Source organism: Chaetodon auriga, chromosome 4 (genome assembly GCF_051107435.1).
Source record: "Chaetodon auriga isolate fChaAug3 chromosome 4, fChaAug3.hap1, whole genome shotgun sequence".
In the NCBI taxonomy this organism is placed as follows: domain Eukaryota; kingdom Metazoa; phylum Chordata; class Actinopteri; order Chaetodontiformes; family Chaetodontidae; genus Chaetodon; species Chaetodon auriga.
In genome coordinates this window covers 5,271,265-5,292,844 of record NC_135077.1, presented here as the reverse complement: position 1 = coordinate 5,292,844, position 21,580 = coordinate 5,271,265, and the positions used below count along the sequence as shown (strand labels likewise).

The 21,580-nt window shown below is 43.4% G+C and overlaps 1 protein-coding gene across 2 annotated transcripts; it reads right to left on the bottom strand.

The window, feature by feature from the left end:
- Positions 1-32: 32 nt before the first annotated feature.
- Positions 33-21,312, bottom strand: pik3r6 (phosphoinositide-3-kinase regulatory subunit 6). 2 transcript variants are annotated; one of them, XM_076727772.1, is made up of 21 exons: positions 21,256-21,312; positions 13,486-13,570; positions 13,175-13,279; positions 12,567-12,658; positions 12,239-12,307; positions 11,363-11,495; positions 10,646-10,715; positions 10,346-10,535; positions 9,704-9,845; positions 8,619-8,705; positions 6,267-6,510; positions 5,447-5,737; positions 4,822-4,921; positions 3,998-4,120; positions 3,142-3,249; positions 2,918-3,020; positions 2,736-2,797; positions 2,434-2,524; positions 2,264-2,325; positions 2,031-2,137; positions 33-1,737 (listed from the first exon to the last, which is right to left on the bottom strand). In XM_076727772.1, the coding sequence occupies exons 2-21, from the start codon at positions 13,541-13,543 to the stop codon at positions 1,581-1,583; spliced, it is 2,394 nt and encodes a 797-aa protein (XP_076583887.1). In that variant the 5' UTR covers positions 13,544-13,570; positions 21,256-21,312; the 3' UTR covers positions 33-1,580. The 2 variants fall into 2 exon arrangements, with proteins under 2 accessions (XP_076583887.1, XP_076583888.1); XM_076727773.1 differs by lacking the exon at positions 21,256-21,312 and adding an exon at positions 14,504-14,605.
- Between the last annotated feature and the right edge of the window lie 268 nt (positions 21,313-21,580).

Genomic DNA, 21,580 nt, shown 5'->3' with positions numbered 1-21,580 from the left:
ATTTATTTACAGAATTATGTTTTGCTCTCAATGGAATATATGACATGAAAATAATGTGCAAAATGTAGCATGAATTTCAAACTCTTGATTTTACCCTGCCAAGCCAGCAGACACACACACTCACACTCATTTTATGCTGTGCACCAGTAACGCATCACTTCCAGTTCCCGACCTTTACTGCCTGAGATCATACCTGTGGGAGTGCATCAGAAACAGGCTCCTGAGCTGTTTTTGAGCGTGTGATCCAGTAATGTGGATATTACACAAAATGTAGTTGTGAAGCATTGATTAAAAAAAGGCCTTCATCTTTTCACAAATAACAACTGAACCAATAGTTGTGTTACATCTTGAATGGCCTCCAACACTTTGAGGATATCATACGACGTGTAAAATAATGACATAATCACACATGTAAGTCTTATTACATGACTGCACTATTGCTCCACTCCCACAAGTGAGCGATTAAAAAACCCTGCAGTCTTAGTGCAAACGCATGCAGTTTATCATTTCACACAGTCAGACGCTCAGTGTGTGCACGTTTCACTTTTGAGTGTCTCCAAGTTTAGCTTTTTGTCGTGCATATCATCAAGTATGCGGCACACAATCTAGCACGTCTGGTTAGCTGACAGTGGCTTCGAGGACAAAGTTTCAAGCTACTTTATGTGCAGCTCAATCTGTGCATGATCCACCTGTCTGTCATTACAGTGAAAGACTAAAGTTCCCTCTGTTCTGTAGTAATTTCTGACATTGCATGTGCCTCTGCGTGAGCTTCTGCAATGAACATAGTGTGGTTCAAGAAACTTTCCACAACATCTTCCAAAAGCTAAACCCAAAGCGAAGATCAATCGTTTGCTCGTTGTGTAACAGGTGTGGGGAAACACAGGAATTATTTGCATGATTCAGCTATGACAGAGGCAGCAGTGAACTGCCAGCTGTCATCGTACCAGTCTTTCAACAATCTGCAAGTTTCAAGAGCTGACAGATCAGGGAGTCTGTGTGTGTGTGTGTGTGTGTCGAGGACACAGAAAAGGTAGTGTGTCTATGAAGTTAAAACTATAACAATCAACCCTTCAAATCAGATTTTCCACATTGTCTATGAGGCTTTTATAATAATGTCATAAGATTAGTGATTGGCTGTAAGTTGTCCTGAAATCTTTCACTGTGCCTTTGCTTACTTGTTTTTCCCTGCCAGCCTCTGTCTGTCTGCCACTTTGACACGTTGTTCTTTGGCCTTGTTCCTATCTGCATGTATTCACTGACAGTCTCAAAGTATGTACAGCCGTTCCATTGTTAGGAGTTCAATCATACTACGCAGTGTAATAACATTTTGTTCCTGTTACGTAAAAGAAGCAGACTGATATTCCATCAAATGCAAGTAGTCACACGAGGAGTGTTGCATTTGGTCACAAGGCAACTTTTGACTTATTGTCTTTTTCCACACATGGCAGTTGGTCCTGACTGCCTGAGGTTAAATATTTTGGTTGAGTGAAACTGGATTTGTTTTTTTTTAGAAGCAACAACCATTCCTCATCGTGGACGCTCTTAATTCTCAAGCTTCTCTGCAGGGTTACTCCATCACGTCAGGTGATGATGCCAGCAAATGTGTTGATGGGTAGAGGAAGTCCTTTGTTCATGTATTTGCTCAGTCCAACGTCTTTGTCCTCTCCCAACTTGAATTTGGACTGCATGGTTTTCTGGAGGCAGTATCCAGGATCAAGACACGGGGAGATCTCGATGCTACGACACAAAGATGTTCAAAATGCAGACGTCAGCTTGGGTCGCACAGAGAGAACGATTTGATTATTAGCTATTTGTTCTAAACTGGCAGACTTTTCTCGTTAGAAAGAACAAAAATTCAATGTCTCTACAACCCACCACTGCTGGTGGACATCCCGTTATTTGCTAGTGCTTTGATTGCAATGATGGCTATCAATGCCTTTTTCTAACCAGTGACACACCAAACCCTTAAAAGGCCGTCATTCAGTGTTGTTAAAGTCACGCACAGCACAGCTGAGTCTCGACTCTCTTACCTCTGCACATTTCTGTAGGTCCTGCGACAATCTCTGTCCAGCGTAACAGTGAAAGATCGACTCTCCAAAGTGCGAATCTTAATGTTGCTGCTCCGAATCTTTGACTCCTGACAATTTCAAAATGAAAGGACTTATTGTTGATGTGAATATGAAGCGTTTGCATTCTATGAGCATAAACAGCCACTGCAGATACTTCAGCATTCAGCAAACTGAGAGCTATTTCCTCGACTCACCACAGTGTTGTTTTTACTTTTTGTTGGAGGTTCATTCAATGTCAGCATCAAACAGTTCAGATCTATGAGACAAAGGCAGAGAAACAAAAGGGGGCATAAGAGGAAGATAATCATAAAGTATGAAAAGAAAAACATACAGAGGGTCCCGGAGTTTCATCTTAATACTGAACCTTCTGCTTCATTCGAGGGGATGGCGTTGATATGAGCACCTGACGTCCTGACTGAGACGCCTTTGTCAATGTCTCGCCCACTCAACGTTACCTTCATGACACACAAGCATAGAAACACACACATGCAGGTGTCAGAGGTTATGCATTCACATGGCGGCATTCCCACACACAAACAACGCAATCTGTGATCAGATTGTGGGAAGTCAGATATTTTGCTGTACTTGATAAGGCGTCTGGCTGCAGCAATACACCCACAGCAAGAATCTAATGAGGAAATACTGATTGGTAAAAGAGCAACTTACCCTTCTGTAATTCACTGAGACAACAGCTCCGCATACCTCCCCCGAGGTTTTCTTCTGTTTTTCTGTTTGAGACGCAAACATGTTGTTACACTTGCACACACGCAAAGCTGTGCACATACAAACATACGAAAAAATGTCAAAGAAAACACTGGAAAAATAATGTGCACGTGCATCCCATTCACCTCGAATTGACTCTGAGATGTGTCTGAACTCAGGGAACTCCATGTGTAGATGGGTAAGAAACACGTCGTCCACAGGTTCCTTTGTCATGCTGTTAAAAGTCACCTAACGGAGAACAAACAAGCGAAATGTGAATATTTGTGCGCTGAGAGCATTTGGCATAAAGCTGTTCAGATGCTTCAGACGCTCAGAAACAGAAACCTACACGTAAAAAGTATCATGCTACCTTAACAAAGTAGATGGTGAAGTAGACAGGCTGCTGGCCAGTGCGAACGTAATAGGAAATGACATCAGAGACGAAGGGGTCTTTCGGCCTTCCTGGGTTGGTCTGTTGCTAGAGAAGATAAAAGATGTGAACTCAACCGCCTGCATGATGTAACCACAAAGTGATTTTGGCTCCATCGAGTGCACGCGATGAGTCACTTAAAGGTCAGCGTCTTGTCATGTAACAGAAGCAGCTCTGTGATATGCCTGTGCTCAATAATCGGCCCAGAGTACCTGCAGTAACTTTAGTGACAGAGGTTACTCTGTCATAAGTTTAAAGTGACTTCAAGGTTTTCTTCCTGTTTTTCCTTTAGTAAAAGCGAAAGACTTCAACTCAACAAAAACAAGCTTTTCATAATTCTCATGTCATGAATGTTGACTTTAACCGTGAACTTCACTTAACTTCAGTTATTTCCTAGAAGTTCCTTTGCATATTTTGTTCCAATTTCATGTAACTGTATTTCCAGTTTAAGGCTCACAGTGTCACACAGCAGCAAGAAGTCTCTGAGCACAGCTCACTGTAGTTGTGGTTCAAGTGAAATCAACATATTTATTTTCCTCGCAGTAAATGACGTTATGAAACTTCCTGTTTCGACTTATGCAGAGAACAGTCGCCACGTTGACTACATGGGATGTGGTAATGTGATGATATTTTCAGGTGCCTAAATCATTCAGACAAGAAAAGCGACAACCCAGTGGAGGAGAATTGAGAGTCTCTGGTTCTTCTCTCTCAGGAGTCACTCAAAATAAACGTCTGACGCAGTCCTGCTGTGAAATAAAGCTGCTTCACTTTAGATACGTGTTGCATTGTATCATACCATCGCAGCCAGTTTGGGTATCATGCAGCCTAAACCCCTGATGTTAGAGTTGTACCACGGGTCCACCATGCTCAAATAGGAACCGAGAGTGCAGGGATTCCCCTTGGATTGATGGAGGGTTTCCTAGAAAAAAGCAACATGGAAGAAAAACCAAAAAGACCTCAAATTTGGTAAAGACACAGCAGTGAGGAAACAAGACAAGCCTGATGGTTTTGCTTTTCTAGCTACTGTATGTTCTTAGTTTGACCTCCAAGGGAAGACTATTGCGCCTCGGTTTTGTGATTTGGCTCATAGCACCATCGGCACCACAGCACTCAAACCAGTACCATTTAAAAGGAAGTGTTAGTGTTAATGACATCATGTCATTTTGACATCGGGCAATACGAATGAAGATGATAACTAAAAACAGATTCTTAGGAAAGAAGAGTGAGAGATAACTGCAACGTTACACAGAATACCAAGAACAGCTGTGGAGCTCTGTACTCAAGACCTTAACATTCAACAATATGCAAAAGAAGAACAAACAAATGTACCATTGATGCAATTCTATCCCATTTTCATCACCCTTAAACTTTGCTTAATATCACATGAATAATACAAATGGATCATCATCCTTAGGTGAACTGCTCATTGTCACTTCATGACTGAGCGTCTCCCTGCAGCATCACCATGTTATTACTTCAAATAAACACACAATGAACGACCATTTTGGCATAGTGACCTTATGTTATGACAGAAGCCATTTGTCTTGTGAACTCTAGAAGTGAGGTGACTTTTTCACAGGAACAGGCCGATGGTGCGTTGACAAGAGGAAGTAGGCTTACCTTGACAGAGGACACGGGGGCTGTAGCCCTGCAAACAGGGATGTAGTAAAACTGGAGGTTGACTTTCATTGTAAGAAAAAGCCTCCGCGCTTCCCTTTTCCTACAAAGACAAACCAAAGATTCGTGAGAAGCACAGAGTGTAGACGCTTGACTGAGCACTTTGACGATCCCAGCAAAAAGGTTTTGGATTTCAATATCTGACATTTGCAATAGGAGAAGTAGTGATTTAATGGTTGACTGTGTTGTTAGTGTTAGTAACGGTGTTAGCCTTAATGGAGGAAATCAGGAAATTAGGATTAGATGTCGACATCGAGCTCCCCATTACTGTGAGAAAAATAATTTCCACCACAAATACCAACATTACAGGCAAATAGTTTTTCATTTAGAATATACATATACATGTATTTACTTCAATATTTGCTTCTTTTTTCAACTCTGTATTGTTAACAGTAATTTCAAGGGAAAATGTCCTTCCTCATTTTTATGCAAATTGCTCTAAAATCTTTTACCATCTATTTCAGAGCGGGAAGCAAGCACAAGGAAACAACTCAAAGCAACATATTTCATCAGCTCAGTCACACACAAATCTCCATGTGCTGTCAAAGAGGCCTTGACAGTCCCTCACCTAAATAAGTAGTAGGCCTTGGCCAGCTGGCCCAGTACCCTGTCATCCCCCATGGCAACTATCCTGGCGGTAAAGGGTCTCTGCTGCTTGGGGAAGGAGTTCTGCAGGGCGCTGTTTCCTGCCCGCCTCTGCAGAGTCGCTCCACTGCTTCCTCCCCTCCCTCCATTTCCTCCTCCTCTTGCGAGGCTTGCGTGGTCCTCCAGGGTCTCCTGCATCAGCACCATACTGTTCTTCACAGATGGTCTCACCTTGATGCATCCACGCCGTGACAGCTTCAGTGGATCTGGCTCACTGGGAGAAGGAGAAGACTCACTGTCATATTCAGAGTCTTAATCATTTTGAAACATCGAAAGACTTGGAAACCAAAACGAGTGATTGGAGGTAGAGGTGCCGCATTGCAAAAGTTGCAGTAATATATTACATTTTGCGGTAACACAGTAATATGAAATGTTCCTAATACGATTTCTTACAACATCGTGTAACATGTCACCTCCAGCTACTAAATGGTCAGCAGTTATCAGTGACATCAACCCTTTTAATGACGTTCGATACAGGGAACAAGAGCCCACAAACACTGTTTCATATCGCGGTCTGTGAAACACTGAATCACAAGTCTGCACAGACCTGGTGCAGACAGTTGAAGAGATTAAAATGGAAGCGGATCTTTTCTGTGAGACGTGCAAGTAGGAAAAACGCACCTGATAAAGCCTGTCAGCAAAATTCCTGTCAAAATCAATCATTAGCGAATCTAACGTGGCCATAGAGACCTTACTTCTGCATGCTATTTTGGTGAAAGTAACACAAGTAGTATTAGATTTACCTTTTGCATTGTTCCCATGCTGCATTCATGCTGGCAGTGTCCAGAGGCGGCAATAAGGAGGGATCAGCACTCGGGGGTAGGTCTCTTTCGATGCCGCTGTCGTTGGACATGACTGAGAAGCGAGTCATGTCAGGCGGCATCAGGTCGTTGGGAGACTCACCCAGCTCAAAGTCCTCCTGCTCCTGGCTGAGGGAGAACTGCTCCGACGTGGAGCTGGACCGAAACCACCTGGCCACCTCTCGCCCTGTCAACGTTTCAACATTCATCAAATCAACACAATCACACGGCTCACGGAAGGCACGTCCACACTTTGGGTGCAGATCTGCGCCTCATCATAAACAGACCACTGTCATGTCTTTTCTGTGTTACCTGTGAACCATTATGGAGCTGCAGGTTACAAATACCTGCTCTTCATGGTGTAACATTAAGCCTTAAATGTCAAAATGCTTAAAAGGCCTTGTTTTTCTAATGTTTCTCAGTTTATAGGGTCGCTGGAGACCTGAGGTGTGTGGTAGTGTTTCAAACCTCATTCTCAGTATAATGGATGCCACTGACAGCACCTAATGTTGTATTTCCTGTTAAGCTTCACGATGGTGTTGTTGTCTCATTGTTACTTGTCATTCAGACAATGATGACTAAGGTTGTTGATCTCACTGTCACAGTAACCAGGCTGTGAAGCACCTGGGTGTTCAGGTTAAGTGCAGAGCAGCAGTGTCATTTATAGTGGAGAGTTTGGATGACAGCAGCTCTGGAAAAGAAGACGCACCTGAGGCCACTGATGATGAGGAATTTGTTTTTGTGTCGTTTGTGAATCAGATCATTTAAAAGCAGAACTGAAACGTGAAAAAGACAAAGCTATCTCAAACCATACAACAGGCAAGATACAAATTTGGTAGGTGTCAGTCTATGAGAAGCTACAGGAGGCTACGTGAAAGATATCACAATATAAATACGCAATATATATTAATTTTTATATACATATGTATTAAACTGAACATTTTTCTGACATCTATATATGATTGTAAAAATTACTGGCAAAAATCTTTTTTTTGTGTGTGTTTGGGAGCCGCTAAAGACCCGAGGTAAGAATGTTAAGCTTTATTAAACTCACATCTGAGGAATCCATTCATAACTGTGTAGAGATGTGCACACATACGGCCAGCGTCTGCCTTGTGATCCTTCAGCATTTAACGTTTGTTAAGGCAGAACTGTTTACGGTACTACAGCAGTGATCACTGATCATCCTTTATTTACAATAAACAGTGTGTAATTTTAGATCAAGATGTCACGCAGGACAGGGAACATGCCCTTCATTTAAAACTCACATGAGAGCTTTTCTTACTGTACATGTAAACACAGAGTCTCAGTCTCAGTCAATTTCACAGTTCCACTGATTCAGTTCATATCTGTTCGGTTTAAATCGGTTTGCTACACTAAGTGACTTCACCTCTGATTCAACGTTGAACTTCAGAGCAACAATCTAGCCCTCAGATATTCTCACACTGCGACAGCGTGGTAAGTGTTATAATTAGCTTATAGATAACGTCCACACATTGAAAAAGCCTCATACTTCTACTTCAGTAATTTCTGGCAGGGTTCAAAATAGTTTTCAAAAGCACCGTGACACTAAACCTAATTCATGCGACTCTGTTGTTCAGCATATACTGTAGCGTAGTGTAAAAGCTGTATGCCTCACTGTGTGGAAGCGATTGAGATCTTCTATATGCACAACAACACCAGGCTTCACTTAAACATTGCTGTCCAAACTTTGTCAAACAAAATGTGACAAATTAATAAATGTATATACATTTAGTGTTACTTATTAAAAGAATGGCACCCAATTCCTGATTGGCACAGTGTCAACGATATCAGTGTCAGTATCAGTGCAACTCTATGGCTGTCGGTGAAAAACCTTTTATTGATGAACATTTATGAAAGCTTTCTCCCTGTATGATTGGTGAACAGCAGTGGAAAAAACAGCTGTTACTAGTTTCAGGTCAGTCTTAGAGATCATGTGTCTGAGAAACATGACATCTGTTTTGGGGTTGCACAAGGGAGCTGCCTCGGTCCATTACTGTTCTCATTATACTCAGTGCTATACAAATAAAGTTTATTATCATTATTATTAGTAATTTTATCATTATAAAGCATTTTTTGATCACAACAGAAAATATGTTTGCAAAATCCCCAGTAGAAGGAAAAATCCCCAAGATTTTTCCTTTAATTCAGGTTTCACTTTACTTTACTCAGTTCAGCTTTGAGGTAATAATTCCAGTTCCAGTCTATTTCAGTTCAGCTGACTGGTGGTAACAACTTCCTCTAGACCCCCCCATAGTGTCCAGAGCCACTCACAGATATCCAGGTCCTCTGTCCACAGGTGGAAGCTCATCTCTGGGTTAGGAAGAGGGCAGTCACACAGTGGTCCACTGGACAATGGCTCTGCAGCACACACACACGCACACATGCACACACACACACACACACCCACACACACCCAGAAGGAGGAAGAGAGATAGGAAGAGACCAAAATTGTGACAATGACAATCAAAACAAAGCAACCCCACGACTTCCTCTCCGTGAACACCGCTGTCTGTCCCTCAAACCTCCCAGCTGGGTTGAGGGAAGAGCAGGTTCATCGGATTGGATGCTGACATGACAAAAATGTGGAAAAGAGTGGATGTCATGAAAATAGATATCCGGAAAATTATAAAAAATACAGACAACTGACTCCACTGATGTGGCCACGGAGGAAACCGCCACATAGAGGCAAGGTCACGTTTTTGATCTCAGCCAGCGCTTCAAGCCCTTGTGGACGGAGCAAACATGTCCATCACAGACACAATGTGCTTGAAAAGTAAAATGAGCACCACTGCAGCGGCCTACAGGGAAGAAGCTCATTTAGAATGAGCTCTAGAAAAAATAGAGACAGTCACGAGATAATGCCTCTCCCATTCATTTTGAGTGCTGCAACTCTTACAACCCCTGCATGAGCGAGTGAGAGCCCTGCAGGACCCACCGATTTATCCATTTTTGCAAACAACAATCACGACGCAGCAGCTATTTGTGATCTGCATGTAAATCATGTGGAATCACTTTGTGAAAGAGGCCCCAGGTTTCAGGTTTCAACCTATTCCAGAAAAGAAAAGCTTTTTTTTTCCTGACTGCAAAGCAGGACAATGACAACCCTGAATGCAGAGTCAGATAAAACACAGGATTACTAGAACTTCATCCAACACAGTAACAACATCTTGTGTCTTGCTGCTGTTTCCATTTGGCTCCAGTCTGTTGCATAACCAGATGTTACTGTGGTTTTTGTGGTTCTCCTTTCTACACTGATGCTTTGCGAGGCCACTAAATTCATTTATGTCTAAGACAGAGCAGCTGTGCCCGAAACTTGCATGGCTCTTTGCTGTATTTCCGTTCCAGAGCGGTCTTACCTGAGTCTGCGACGATCTCGCTGTACAGCTGCTGCAGACGGCTCCTCAGCGCTCGCCCCTCCCCTCTGCTACCCTCCTCCGCGCTCTGCTCAAGAGTCGCCAGCACTTCCTGAAAGTACGTCTCGACGTCTTGACCCATGTCCTGTCACAAAACACACGTGGGTGAACGCACATGCACACAGGAAGACAAACACATACGGAGTCTGTATTAATAGCAGAGAGGCGAGGGGTCAGGAGCGTGCGTGTGTGTCTGCCGTCGTGTGTCCTGCTGAGGTGTTACTTTAGGACCAGTGCCAGGATATATATTTCCACCACAGTCCTTCATTCAGGATGTCTGACATGACACGTACATACGGGGCAGACTCTGAAACTATTTTTAATAGAGGAACATGTAATGATTATACATGTGCTTTGACTGTACACGGAGGTCATTCACTCCCCCGAAGTGACAAAGTGTTAATGTTGATGTCTCAGTGAAGGCCAGCATTAGTCAGTCAAATCTGGCCTACTTGCATTTAGGGATGCAGCGTATACCATGCTAGGAAAAGGAAAGGCTATATATAATACATACTGCACTGGTCAAAGGAAAAAAAAAAAAAAAGCAGTGAGCACAGCCAAATAGTATGAGCCAGTTCCACTGACCTTTAGGGCTTGAGCCAGTTTCTGCCCATGGCACTGCTCGGCTCCTAAAGCAGCCTGTATGGAGTGTTGGACCACACTGCGCATGTGGTCTAGATATCCGACTGAGGCTGAACCCGACGACTCAATATCACCCAACAGGACATGTCCCAAAGAGCCAGAGAATACTTCTGGGTCGGCCAGAACAAAGACCCTGCAGGGATTAAGGGACACTTTACATGATGGATGGGGAGGGCAGCTTGACAACAGCAGCAGAACGAGTTACTGCACCCTCAGACTTGTGATCCATTTTTTAGGACTCACCTCTCCTGAAAGGGATAGGGCTCATTTTTTAGCCTCTGCTCTGCTGTGAGCATCCTCTGGTACATCAGACCTGTGGATCAAAGTGACATTTAATGAGAGTATGTGGTTGTAAATCCTCATACGGATTAACTCAAGCATGCTTGGTGGATGGACAGTTCATCTAACATCACTGTCACCATAATGTGGCTTTTCTTGAAGTGATGGCCTTCTGCTTGTCCTCTGGTCTGACTAGCAGCTGAGGTCTGCAATGTAAGCTGGTGCCAGTCAACCAATTTTTCTGTGCCTCTCTGGCCTCAGCTGTCTTTCAGGTTTGGCTACATTTGCTGTCTTCTTTCATTGTTTGGTTTAATTTTTACTCTTTCTTGGAACTGAGTGAAGACGCATTGGATATAATCCGAGCGCCCGCAGTGTGAGTAATAGATCATTCATGTTTTGCTTGACCTGTGTGAGCGATTGTTCTCGGTGGGAAATGACAGCATACAATCACAACATCATGACAAAAAGGCCCATGACTGAATACTAAAGTCATCATTGTCGTCATTATCATCATTGAGCCCACCTCAATTGTATGTTGTGTACACAGGCTGTAAGTGTGTTTAAGAGTTAAACAGTAAAGATGAAACTGATTTAGCAGCTGGAGCTGCTCGAGCAGGCTGTTCTGAAGCCCTGACAGAAGATGAAATTTAGACGCGTGTCAAGCTGAGTGTTGAGTGATACCTGGAATGGAGCGTTCAGTTTTTATTTGTCTCGTGTAGCTGAGGCCTACGGTGCAGTACGGATGAGGGTAGGTCAGGAGTCGCTTACAAAAGTCATAAACCCGCTTGTACAGCTCATCTGGAATGTAGGCTGTCTGGAATATCAATAACCACACACACATACACACACACACACACACACACACACACACACACACAGGTAATAAGTCAGAGGGGTAAAGAAAACAAATGCAATTGTCCCTCTATGGCTCGCCAACACTAACTGATTAATTAATTACGACATTCTTGTTGCTCAAATATGATAAACTAGAACTACTGCATTGCAGTTGTTTGCCTCTTCCAACCAATCAAATTGTAGATTACATCCATGTTTGTCCAGACTCATTTCACATGAGGTCGTGAAGAATTTCCAGTGAGAGCGATGCTGTCTTCACTTCGAGAGGGTTTTTACAGAGGACTGAATGATCGAATGCAGTCTTATTAAGTGTTTACTTCCTTGTTAACATTTGTTCCTGGAATAAAAACACAATCTTCTTCCTCTTGCTCTTTAGTTTGTATAATAACAATGCTGAAACTCCCTAATTTACACACCTTAAGAACACTGCGCAAGTAATAAAGAAACACGCCACACTGGTGGATTTATTTTTGCATGTAGAGTGGCTAAGCCTTCGGTATCAATCAGGCTAACCAGCTCTATTCAGTCCTATATATCACCTGTTACATCCCCAGTGATCTGATCAGTATGGCTCTGGAAACTGATCAATTAATGGCATTAACTGTGTGCATGCATTCAGTGAAATGAACAGTGTTAAAACGTATGAAAAAGCAAATCTGAGGCAGGTTTTCGCAGCGCGACGCTGTGGCAGGAATACAGTACCTGAATGATGGCGTACATCAGTGTGTGGAGCAGAGGGATGATGCACTTGCGAGAGTCCCATCTCTCAGCCTGCAGAGAAAACACACACACACACACACACACACACACACACACACACACACACACACACACACACACACACACACTGTGTCAGGACTCCACTCGACTGGTGACAGACTGACACTACAGCTGGAACAATTAGTCAGTAAACCTAAAAATAATCAGCTTCTTAAATCTCAAATCACATTTCATAGACCAAACAACGTGTTGATTATCTGAAAGAATAACTGGCTAATAATGGTCAGTGTCATTCAGATAAAGCAAGCACCTTCTCCAGCTCTTTTATCAGCACCCACACCAGAGATAAGCTGTTGCCAGGATTGTTTTGGACCTTCTTGTGAAGCGTCCATCTCAGCATGCCTGCACACACAGATGAACACACAAGCCATGAACAGATGCAAGATTTCCACAGGACTAGCACAAACTTGCTAAATGTGTCACATTTTTCCCCATTACAACGCTAATCCAAAATACTTCTGATGACTAACAACTAAACTGCCCTCACACTGCTGACACAGCTCAATATTCCACAGTGTGATTAACACAAGCAGGGCTGGCGTCATTAAACTTCTATTCAGGTTGGAACAGTTTACGGAGCAGAATCGTTGTGGACACACAAAAACAAAGAAACAAATGAATGTTCAGCAGAGAATTGAGTCAGTTTCATGACGCCTAAACCACAAGTTTAGATACACTTTAGAAAATCTTTATCGTAAAGATAAAGTTAAGACCCACTGCGATACAATCGGATGATGTCTGTGAGATTCCACACATTCTGTGTGAGCCGAGCCAACAGCGAACAGATAAAACCACATTAGTGCTTTGATAAAAAGCCTTTTATTTCATTTCAGTGTGTTGTTGTAGGTCATGCTGTACCTTTGTTGAAACAGTCTGGAGGCTGCTGCTTGTCCGTGTCCCTTGGTAGCACAGCTTGGATGCTGCGGTAGAGCTCTGGCTCTGGAACTGTTGGGGAGCAGCCGGCTGGCAATGAAGTTAAGACAATGGGTGTTTAAGACTGGATATGAAAAGGTTTCCCTTAGAAATTATGAGCGTCTTTTGAAAAAAAAAAAGAAAACACAGAGCAGGCCTATGATGCGCTCCACTTATTCAGCAGAGAATAAACTAAAATAGCTTTAAAGCCAGAGACACGTTCATGCACATATTCATACACTGAGTGTTTCGTGTACCTGTTGGCTCCATGCTGCATGTACTGCTCGAGCTATCCCAGGGGGCCCTGGTGGTCATGTCTCACATGCATTGTGGGTGCATCAACTATAATCACAATAAGACAGAAGGTGTTAGTCGTGTTCTGTCACGTACGAGGTCAAATGCTGAGTAGGTGGACCGCCTCACACTCTGCAACTCTACTCCTCTCTTTCTTTTTCCTGTCCGCTTGCTCAGAGTGTAAAATTACACAGAAGCGCTGAATGAGGCTATTGAAAACTCTCTCTGCGCACAGGAGGCCCTCAATAACAGAGTCTCTGCCTGTGTCTATATTTTTTGTATTTGTGTGTGGAATATAGAGCCTCCACTTAAAATGTATGTCAGTGTCGTTACTGCTGAGGGATTAAATGAAAAGCTTAGTGTTTAAAGTCTACCCACACAAATATCTCCACACACACACACACACCTAACAACACACACTGACAGGTTTGTGAGTCACCTCTCAAACCTCCACAAGACTAAATTCATAGTGACATTTGAGAAACCTAAACAAAAAACACCTTTATGGCATTAACACAGGCAGCATACGTGAAATGTGAGACTATCCACAAACCACAACAAACACAAATCACTAATTGTCACAGGAAACTTCATTTCCTGATGCATTTCTACACACATACAGTAGACCGCTTCTTGTAAATACAGAGAGGTGGATGAGACTTCTATTCATTTTCATGCTTTGGTACATTGGCGCTCTGACTGTAACTCATCCTTCTATGGCCACTTATGTGCAAACACAGACCTCATGAAGCTGATCATAACCTCAGTGTAAAAGAAACACCAGAAACGCATCAAAATATTTTAGTCGCAGAAACAAGACGGGTCTCAAATAGGCTAAAACCAGATGTTCTCGCTTTCTGGAGTTTGCTAACTTCTTACCCGCCAATTAAATGAAATCAAAATGTCCAAACAGTCACCTCTAGCACCATACGAGACGATAAAACATTCACCAGTCAAAGCAAAAAGAAGAGATTATATTACCTAAACTGATCCAGGCGCAGGCTAAGCAGTGCTGCAGGTCTTTTGCATCCACACGCTATGCTCTCTGTACTGAAACAACACAGTGTGATACACGCAGAGAGAGAGAGAAACTCACAATCAAGTGAGCAGAGCAACTCACTGCTGGGCGTATTTCCTCTTGTGAGAGGGTATGAGGTAGAGACAGGGGATAAGCACTGTGAGGTTGTGGGTGTGTGTAACAGCAGAGTTGAAGGGGGAGGTGAGGAGAAAGAGAAAGGGGGCAAAAGCCTTTGTATGTGCTGTAGGTGTCGGAGGTGTAGGTGCTGGAATGTGTCAAAGAGTCATAACCTGTTTGAGCGTCGGCTCAAGGCTGAATATACTTGGATGTGTTTCTACTTCTAGACTTCTGACTCATGACAGGTCTCCTCAAGTTTTTTAAACTTATACTCAAGCAATTTTGCTCTTTCGATGTCGATTTCACACACACACACACACAAACACACACACGCGCGCACACACATACACACACAGTGGTGGAGGTCATTCCACACACTGCATGTGTACAATGAAAGGAATTTGTGTGATGTGATTTAGCCTTGATCCCTCGAAATAAAGGAGTACTTTCAAAAATGGCGAGTCGACAGCCTGCCTCAGCAGCTGAACGCTGCCTGTTTGACCACAAGTTTCCGGTTGCCTCTGGTGTATTCACTCCCTTGTCTCTCTTCTGGTCTTTCACTCTCCCCCCCTGACTCTCCATCTTTCTGTTCACAGCTTCAGACATCTATCTGGGGACTGAGATGCACATGATGTCTCAAATGATTGCCCTTTGTCATTTTCTGACATGCATGCAAACACACACATAACATGGACTGTAACTCATGATGCATGCACAGACACTGACATGCAAAAAGCGTCCATACGCATTGACTCATGCTCACACAGAAGAGGTGCAAGCTTACTCTCTGTGTAGGAGCTGACACATACACAGCATTTCCTCTCTGTAAGAATGAGTGGGCAGATGACACTCTATATTTAGCCAAACACACACACACACACACACACACACACACTGAGAAAGAGAGAGAGAGAGAGATGCTGAAATAAAGTGAGACAGAAGGAACCAGTTTTAAAGAGTTTAAATATAGATGCACGACATCATTCACCTCTTTCCAAATAACTAGCCTGGAAAAACCAGAGTCTGCAGAAAGTTTTCTGTAAGAAGGTAAGCATCTTAAACAAAACAGCGCCATCGTATCCTCTCGCTTCCATGTCGAGCTATGAGACATGATTCTATTCGGCTTTTGTCCAAAGTCCACATTCTTTTCTGCGCATTAATCAAACCTTGAATACGCGAACAAATAGGGCACACGCTGAAATGCTAGCACAACTGCCAAGGACGCATGCCAGTGAAACAAACTTCCCCTATGACTGTTGATTATTTACAGTTAATGTGGATCAGTTCCTGATCTAAGTTTCGGCTACAAAACACATCTCTCCACACCTCCCCTATGCAGGCAGACGCTGCCGCACATCGCGGTGGTCAGCTGAAGTCTCAAACAATGCGGACAAACAGAAAACAGGAGCGCTTGTTTCCTTTCAGACACGCCACAGACATCTCAGAAAACAGGAAGGACCTGACAGCAATGTGTGGAAGTGCGTTCATAGAGCATAAGAGAGGTGGTGCTTGGGTGCTGCAGTGGGGGTGGGGTTGTGCGTTTGCTTGATTGGAAATCCCCAACCTCGGATAGCATGGGGTCTAACGACACGCACGGGCCTCATCGTCACTCACATGTAGACCTGGACAAAGTGGAAGAGCGAGGAAAGCACCTGCAGAGTTTTTCCTCCTTACCTACCAAGCAGTACCTGACAAACAAGTACAGAGTGAGAGCACGTGAATTTCCCTGTCAGGAAATTCATCTGTGGAAGTGAACTGTGTGTGCAGTGTGTTTAACTGCCTTATGGCAAAAGCAGCATCATGAAATTCCTTGGGGTTTTTCCTTTCTCAAGAAGACGTCAAAAACAATCAATCAAACGCGGAGAGAAAGACGCCGTGAACAGCTGCTGCTCCTCTGTCCGTCTCAGGTAGAGCTAAGGGTTACATCTGAGCTACAAAACAGTCAAACGGCAGATCACCTTGCAGAAAAGCCAACAGAGAGTTTGTCATCTTTGATTGTAATCATGCAATGACAACTCAATGCTGCGACGAACACGCATGCAGAAACAACGTTCAAAAGTTGCAACAACAAAAAAAACAGACAACATTAAATTCAACGGGGGAATATCAATCAAAGTGATTTCCTGCATCAACATGGTGGACAATATGAGGAAGTCCTCTTGGACGGTTGAATGCTTGTGTGAGCATGCATGCACGCATGTGTGTGTGTTTGTGTGATGCTTGTTCATCTCCCTTTGTGAGAACCAACTTGAGTGTTAGACCTTAGGAGTGAGGACATCTTAGCCGATGCTCACTGTCTAACACACCTTCAAAAGGGTTGTTTGAGGGTTAGAATTAGCTTTAGGTTAGGGTTAGGGTAAGGTGCATTAAGGGAACGAGTGTCCTCGCTGTAAGCACAAATGTCTGAATGTGTGTGCGCAAACCTGCCTAGCCTCACTGAACAAGGATTATTTCCTCCTCAGGGCCTGAAAACTCTGTGCACACTAATGTAAAAAATCTGACAGAAACAGTAAAATACGGCTTCAAAAAGGCAAAGAAATTTGCTGCTTGGACGAGCTGGTGTAAATATAACATCCAGCCGCAGGTCTGAATGGACGGGGAGGATTGAGGGTAGTGTGCCAAATCCACCAGGAAAGAGGAAGACAGATAGGAAGAGGAAGAGATACAAAGGGGTTTTTCCCGAGAAAGTGTTTGTGTGTGTGGGTGCGCGCATGTGTGTGTGGGCCTATGATGGTCAGAATTGGGTCAACTGGCCCATCAGGGGTCAGCTGAAGCCCTCAGGCCTTTAGGTTGTATTAGACAACACATGACTGTTAAAGATGCAAACAGACACACTAACATCGCACTGTGCGGTCCCACATGAGCACATATTTACATTAACTATGCATGCGTGTACTTAAGTGCTCATGCAGCTCCCACAGACTCACACCCTACTGAATATTAACAGAAAAGAAATCAGTTTTTCTGCTTTCCATGAGCCTTGAACTTACAACATATCCTGCAAATATGACCACCTTCTTCAGACATTTCCATTAGCGTTTTGGAATAGTGATTCTAATTATCTATGCATGAAATACTTCTAGATCCATTCATATTGATGATAAAGACAATGAACAAAGCTGGGCTTGTCAGCACAGATACAGCTGTGGTCCCAGGCAGAGGGCCTGCACAGGCCGTGGGGGAACACAGAGTATGAATGATTTATTTTCACGCAACACTCCTACTGAATCAAAAACCATGTCTGTTACACATGAAGTAGGGGATCAGATATTCAGTAGTAGTAGATCAGTAGTGTAGTAGTTGTAGTTGTAAGTCAGTTAGGACTTTGACTTACAACTTCTTGCCAGTTTGTGAAGAAAACTTGGGAAACTTGGCCTGTGAATTTCTGTTTGTTTTGTTTGCTTACATAACTATACAACTACAGGTTCCCTCTTGTGCTTCTCAAGAAATTGCTCTGGCACAGCTGCTGTGCAGTTTAAGACAGTCCTTTAAACAGACACGAGTACAATTTTCGCCTTTTGAGGCATCCCCGCAGTCTGTGTACCCATTCAATCAATGCATCACAGATTTTCCTCGTATTTAAGCCACATACTGAAAGTTTTATATAAAGCGTAAGTCACTTTTGCTGTAACGTCACACAGTAAGACAGAGTCGTTTGCAACATTTGACACTCTCTAACCAAATATTCAGGATATCCTGCAACTGACGTGTGTGGAAAAACAAACACTTTCTTTCCAGACATACCGAGGAAAAAGTAAAAAGTGTGTCGACAAATGTGAGGATTCCTGTGGACCATCAGTCTCACCACACAGCAGACCATATTTAGCCACTCTGGGCAAAACGAAGCAATGCAGTCACATAGTGGTAAACTTTCGGTAGAGGTCACTGAGTGTAAAGCGATCCAACTGCTACAAGCACAGGATGTACCAAGTGCGTCACATAGACATGATCAGCAACACAAATAGCCAGACACACACACACACACACACACACACACACACACACACACAGTCTGAAATGCCAAGAAGTGTTGCCATTTGTTTTTATATTCCTCACAGGACAAACAAAAGGGTGGCGTCTCACTCTGAAGACAGTCTGCGGTTGTCTGTACTTGGGGAGCTGCAGTATGTGGAATTAAGGGTGTTTTGTAATAACTTGGAGAAAGGTTGTCATTTGAAATGTTGGGCCAGGTTTTTCCGGGAAAATGCACCAGCCATGTGTGCTGACAAGGGCCCAGCGCTCCAGGGCAACGTCTGGACAAATGTAGTGTGGAGGTTTCAAAGCAAAGCTCACGGGGTGGAACCAACAACCGTTTTAATTACTGGTTAATCTGCAGAAAATGTCTCAATTAGTCAACTAATTGGTCAGTCTGTAAAATGTACGACATTTCTGGTCAAGCTGTTAAGAATAACAGCTTCCAAATGGCAACCACAAGCGAGTGTAATTCAAGCATCCGCCCGAGTGGCTCTGCTCACGTTCGCCAAGCTGCTTCTCCAACTTCAGCACTCCAGCCAAAGGCCGAACACTTCTCTGTAGCGCTAAAGTGTTGTCTGATTAACTGTTTGTCTGATCCTCAAACACAGCTGGCTTCATATGGGCTGACTTCCCAGCATCCTTTTTGGTCTACTGATCAAAAAAAAGAAAGAACAGAGATCGTTTTAGTGTCAAGATGCCTTTGGGATACCCCTCCAAACATTGGTCCTCCAATCATTACTTTTAAGTGGCTGACATTTTGTGGAGGACTGGAAGGTCTTTGTATAGAAAGGTCAGTCTCATGATGGTGACCCTCATGGGATGGAGTGGCACAGTGAATCACGCCATGTCCATCCATCAATCCATACATCTACATCTACATCTACATACATTCAACAAAACATGAAGGAGAATTTCCACAAATGTTGACTGTTTTCACTTCTCGGTCGTCCCCTTTCTGTGTCTTCACAAAGAAAAGGAAAAATACTGTTCTCTGGTGAAAACTTCCAAGGGTAAATGAGCCTCTCGTTTTGGGGATTTTTGCTAAATTAGCAGCGACTTCATCCTGTCAAAGTCAGCTGACATGGTGCTTTGTTGCTTCGTCTAATTCCCGCTCAAGCTCCACCACGTGTCCCAAATTTCATTTTTTTCAGTTCCACACAACTGACAAGATGGCAGCAACAGGTTAACTAAGAGGAAGAAAGTTCAAGTTTTAGGCTGTGTTAAGTGTGTTCATTATCGTAATTACATGCTACAGATGTTTGGGTTAAGCCTATGATTAAAAAATAATTGTTGCTGTGATGCGGTTTTAATTGCAATCCTGTGTTTCACGGTGCACCTGTTCCAGCCATCGCCTCACCTGAACAACCATCCAAAACTTGTTGTTTTGCTGCATGATCTCACTTCAGATGTTTGTATCATCCTATAAATGATATGTGAGTAATTCACTGCGCGGACCTAAAGACGGTGTGATCACACGGCCTGATGATAAGGTTCAGATTTAAACACTGTTACTCATTTTGCTCCCCGTGTAGTCAAACTGTGACAACTGACTGTTAATAACAGCATACAGTCTTATTCTGTTTCAAGCCATTTCCTCTAGAACAGATTCAGCTAATAGGCTAAATACTTTAAAGCAACATGAAAATGTTTTCTCGTGCCTCATACAATAGTTGACGTCACCAGTTTGATTTCAATCTAGTTTAGAGAGATAGTTTTTAACTGGGCGTTGTGTGCAACAGTTGGATGCTTCAACGCCTTTATTTTGTCAACACTTGAGATTTATATATATACATATGAAAATGAAATGATAATTAGCACATTGTATCAACAAAAACCACTTGCAAACGGACACACACCAAAACACACAGAGACTGGGGCCACACCGCATCCCCTTCACCCCACAGTTGCACCAGGAAGCTCGGCTCTAAAACAGGGGGGCTGGAGGAAATACAGCTGCGCTTTTAGGCTGCAGACAGACACAACAGAGAGCCAGGGCTTCAACCAGATCAGCCACTGTTATCAGACCCTTGTTATTATCTCAGGAGGGAAAAAATAAACCTCGTGTCTTCCCGTGTCACAGGGCACGGTGGAAGTTTTTTTACAGCTTGACTCACGCGTAAAAGAGCCCATTCACAAAAAAACAAAGGCGCGGGGGGAGTGAAGCCTCTTCAAAGGAGCGATTGACGTGGACTGTAAGGTTTCAGCTCAGAGAAGCACACTGCCGTATCTTATCTGCCTGGTACAGTAAGTGGCTGAATGTAGATTATAATCCAGTGCAACACGTTATCATCTTTAAGACAATGAGACATGACTAACAGCAAAAAAAACAACAACTCTCTCAGATAAACAGGTCAGCTCCGAAGGGAAAAACAGTCGGTACAGCAAGACTTTAGATAAAAATTAACGCTGACAAGTTGTTCAACGGCATTAACTGTAATTCTACGTACATAGCGTGACCGAAGGCTAACGCAGACTTCATCGTCCGCAATATTAGCTAGCAACAATTTACAGTCGTCGACGTGGACTTTTCTGCCAGTAAGTAGACAGCAAACTATAAAGCAGAGATGTAAAGACGTCTGCAGTTGTCTAAACATCAATTATTTCGGTCTTGCTGAAAACTGACCTGCGCTTAAGTTGTTCAAACAGCCCCGCTCGCCGACAGCACTTCTCTCTGACACTCAGCGTCACTCCAGACTGACAGCGAGTGTAGTTTACAGGCCACGCCCATCGCGGCAACCGGCCAATGGCTTGTCACTAAGCGATTGCCGTGGTATCCAATCAGAGCTCTCTATTAAAACTACTGTATCATCTAAGACACAGGCGCTCCAACGTTTGCACGAGCCAATAGATTGATGGATAAATAGATTTCTACTTTCTTCACACACACACCCCCCCCCCCCCCCCCCCCCCCCCCCCCCACACACACACACACACACACCACAGTCTGT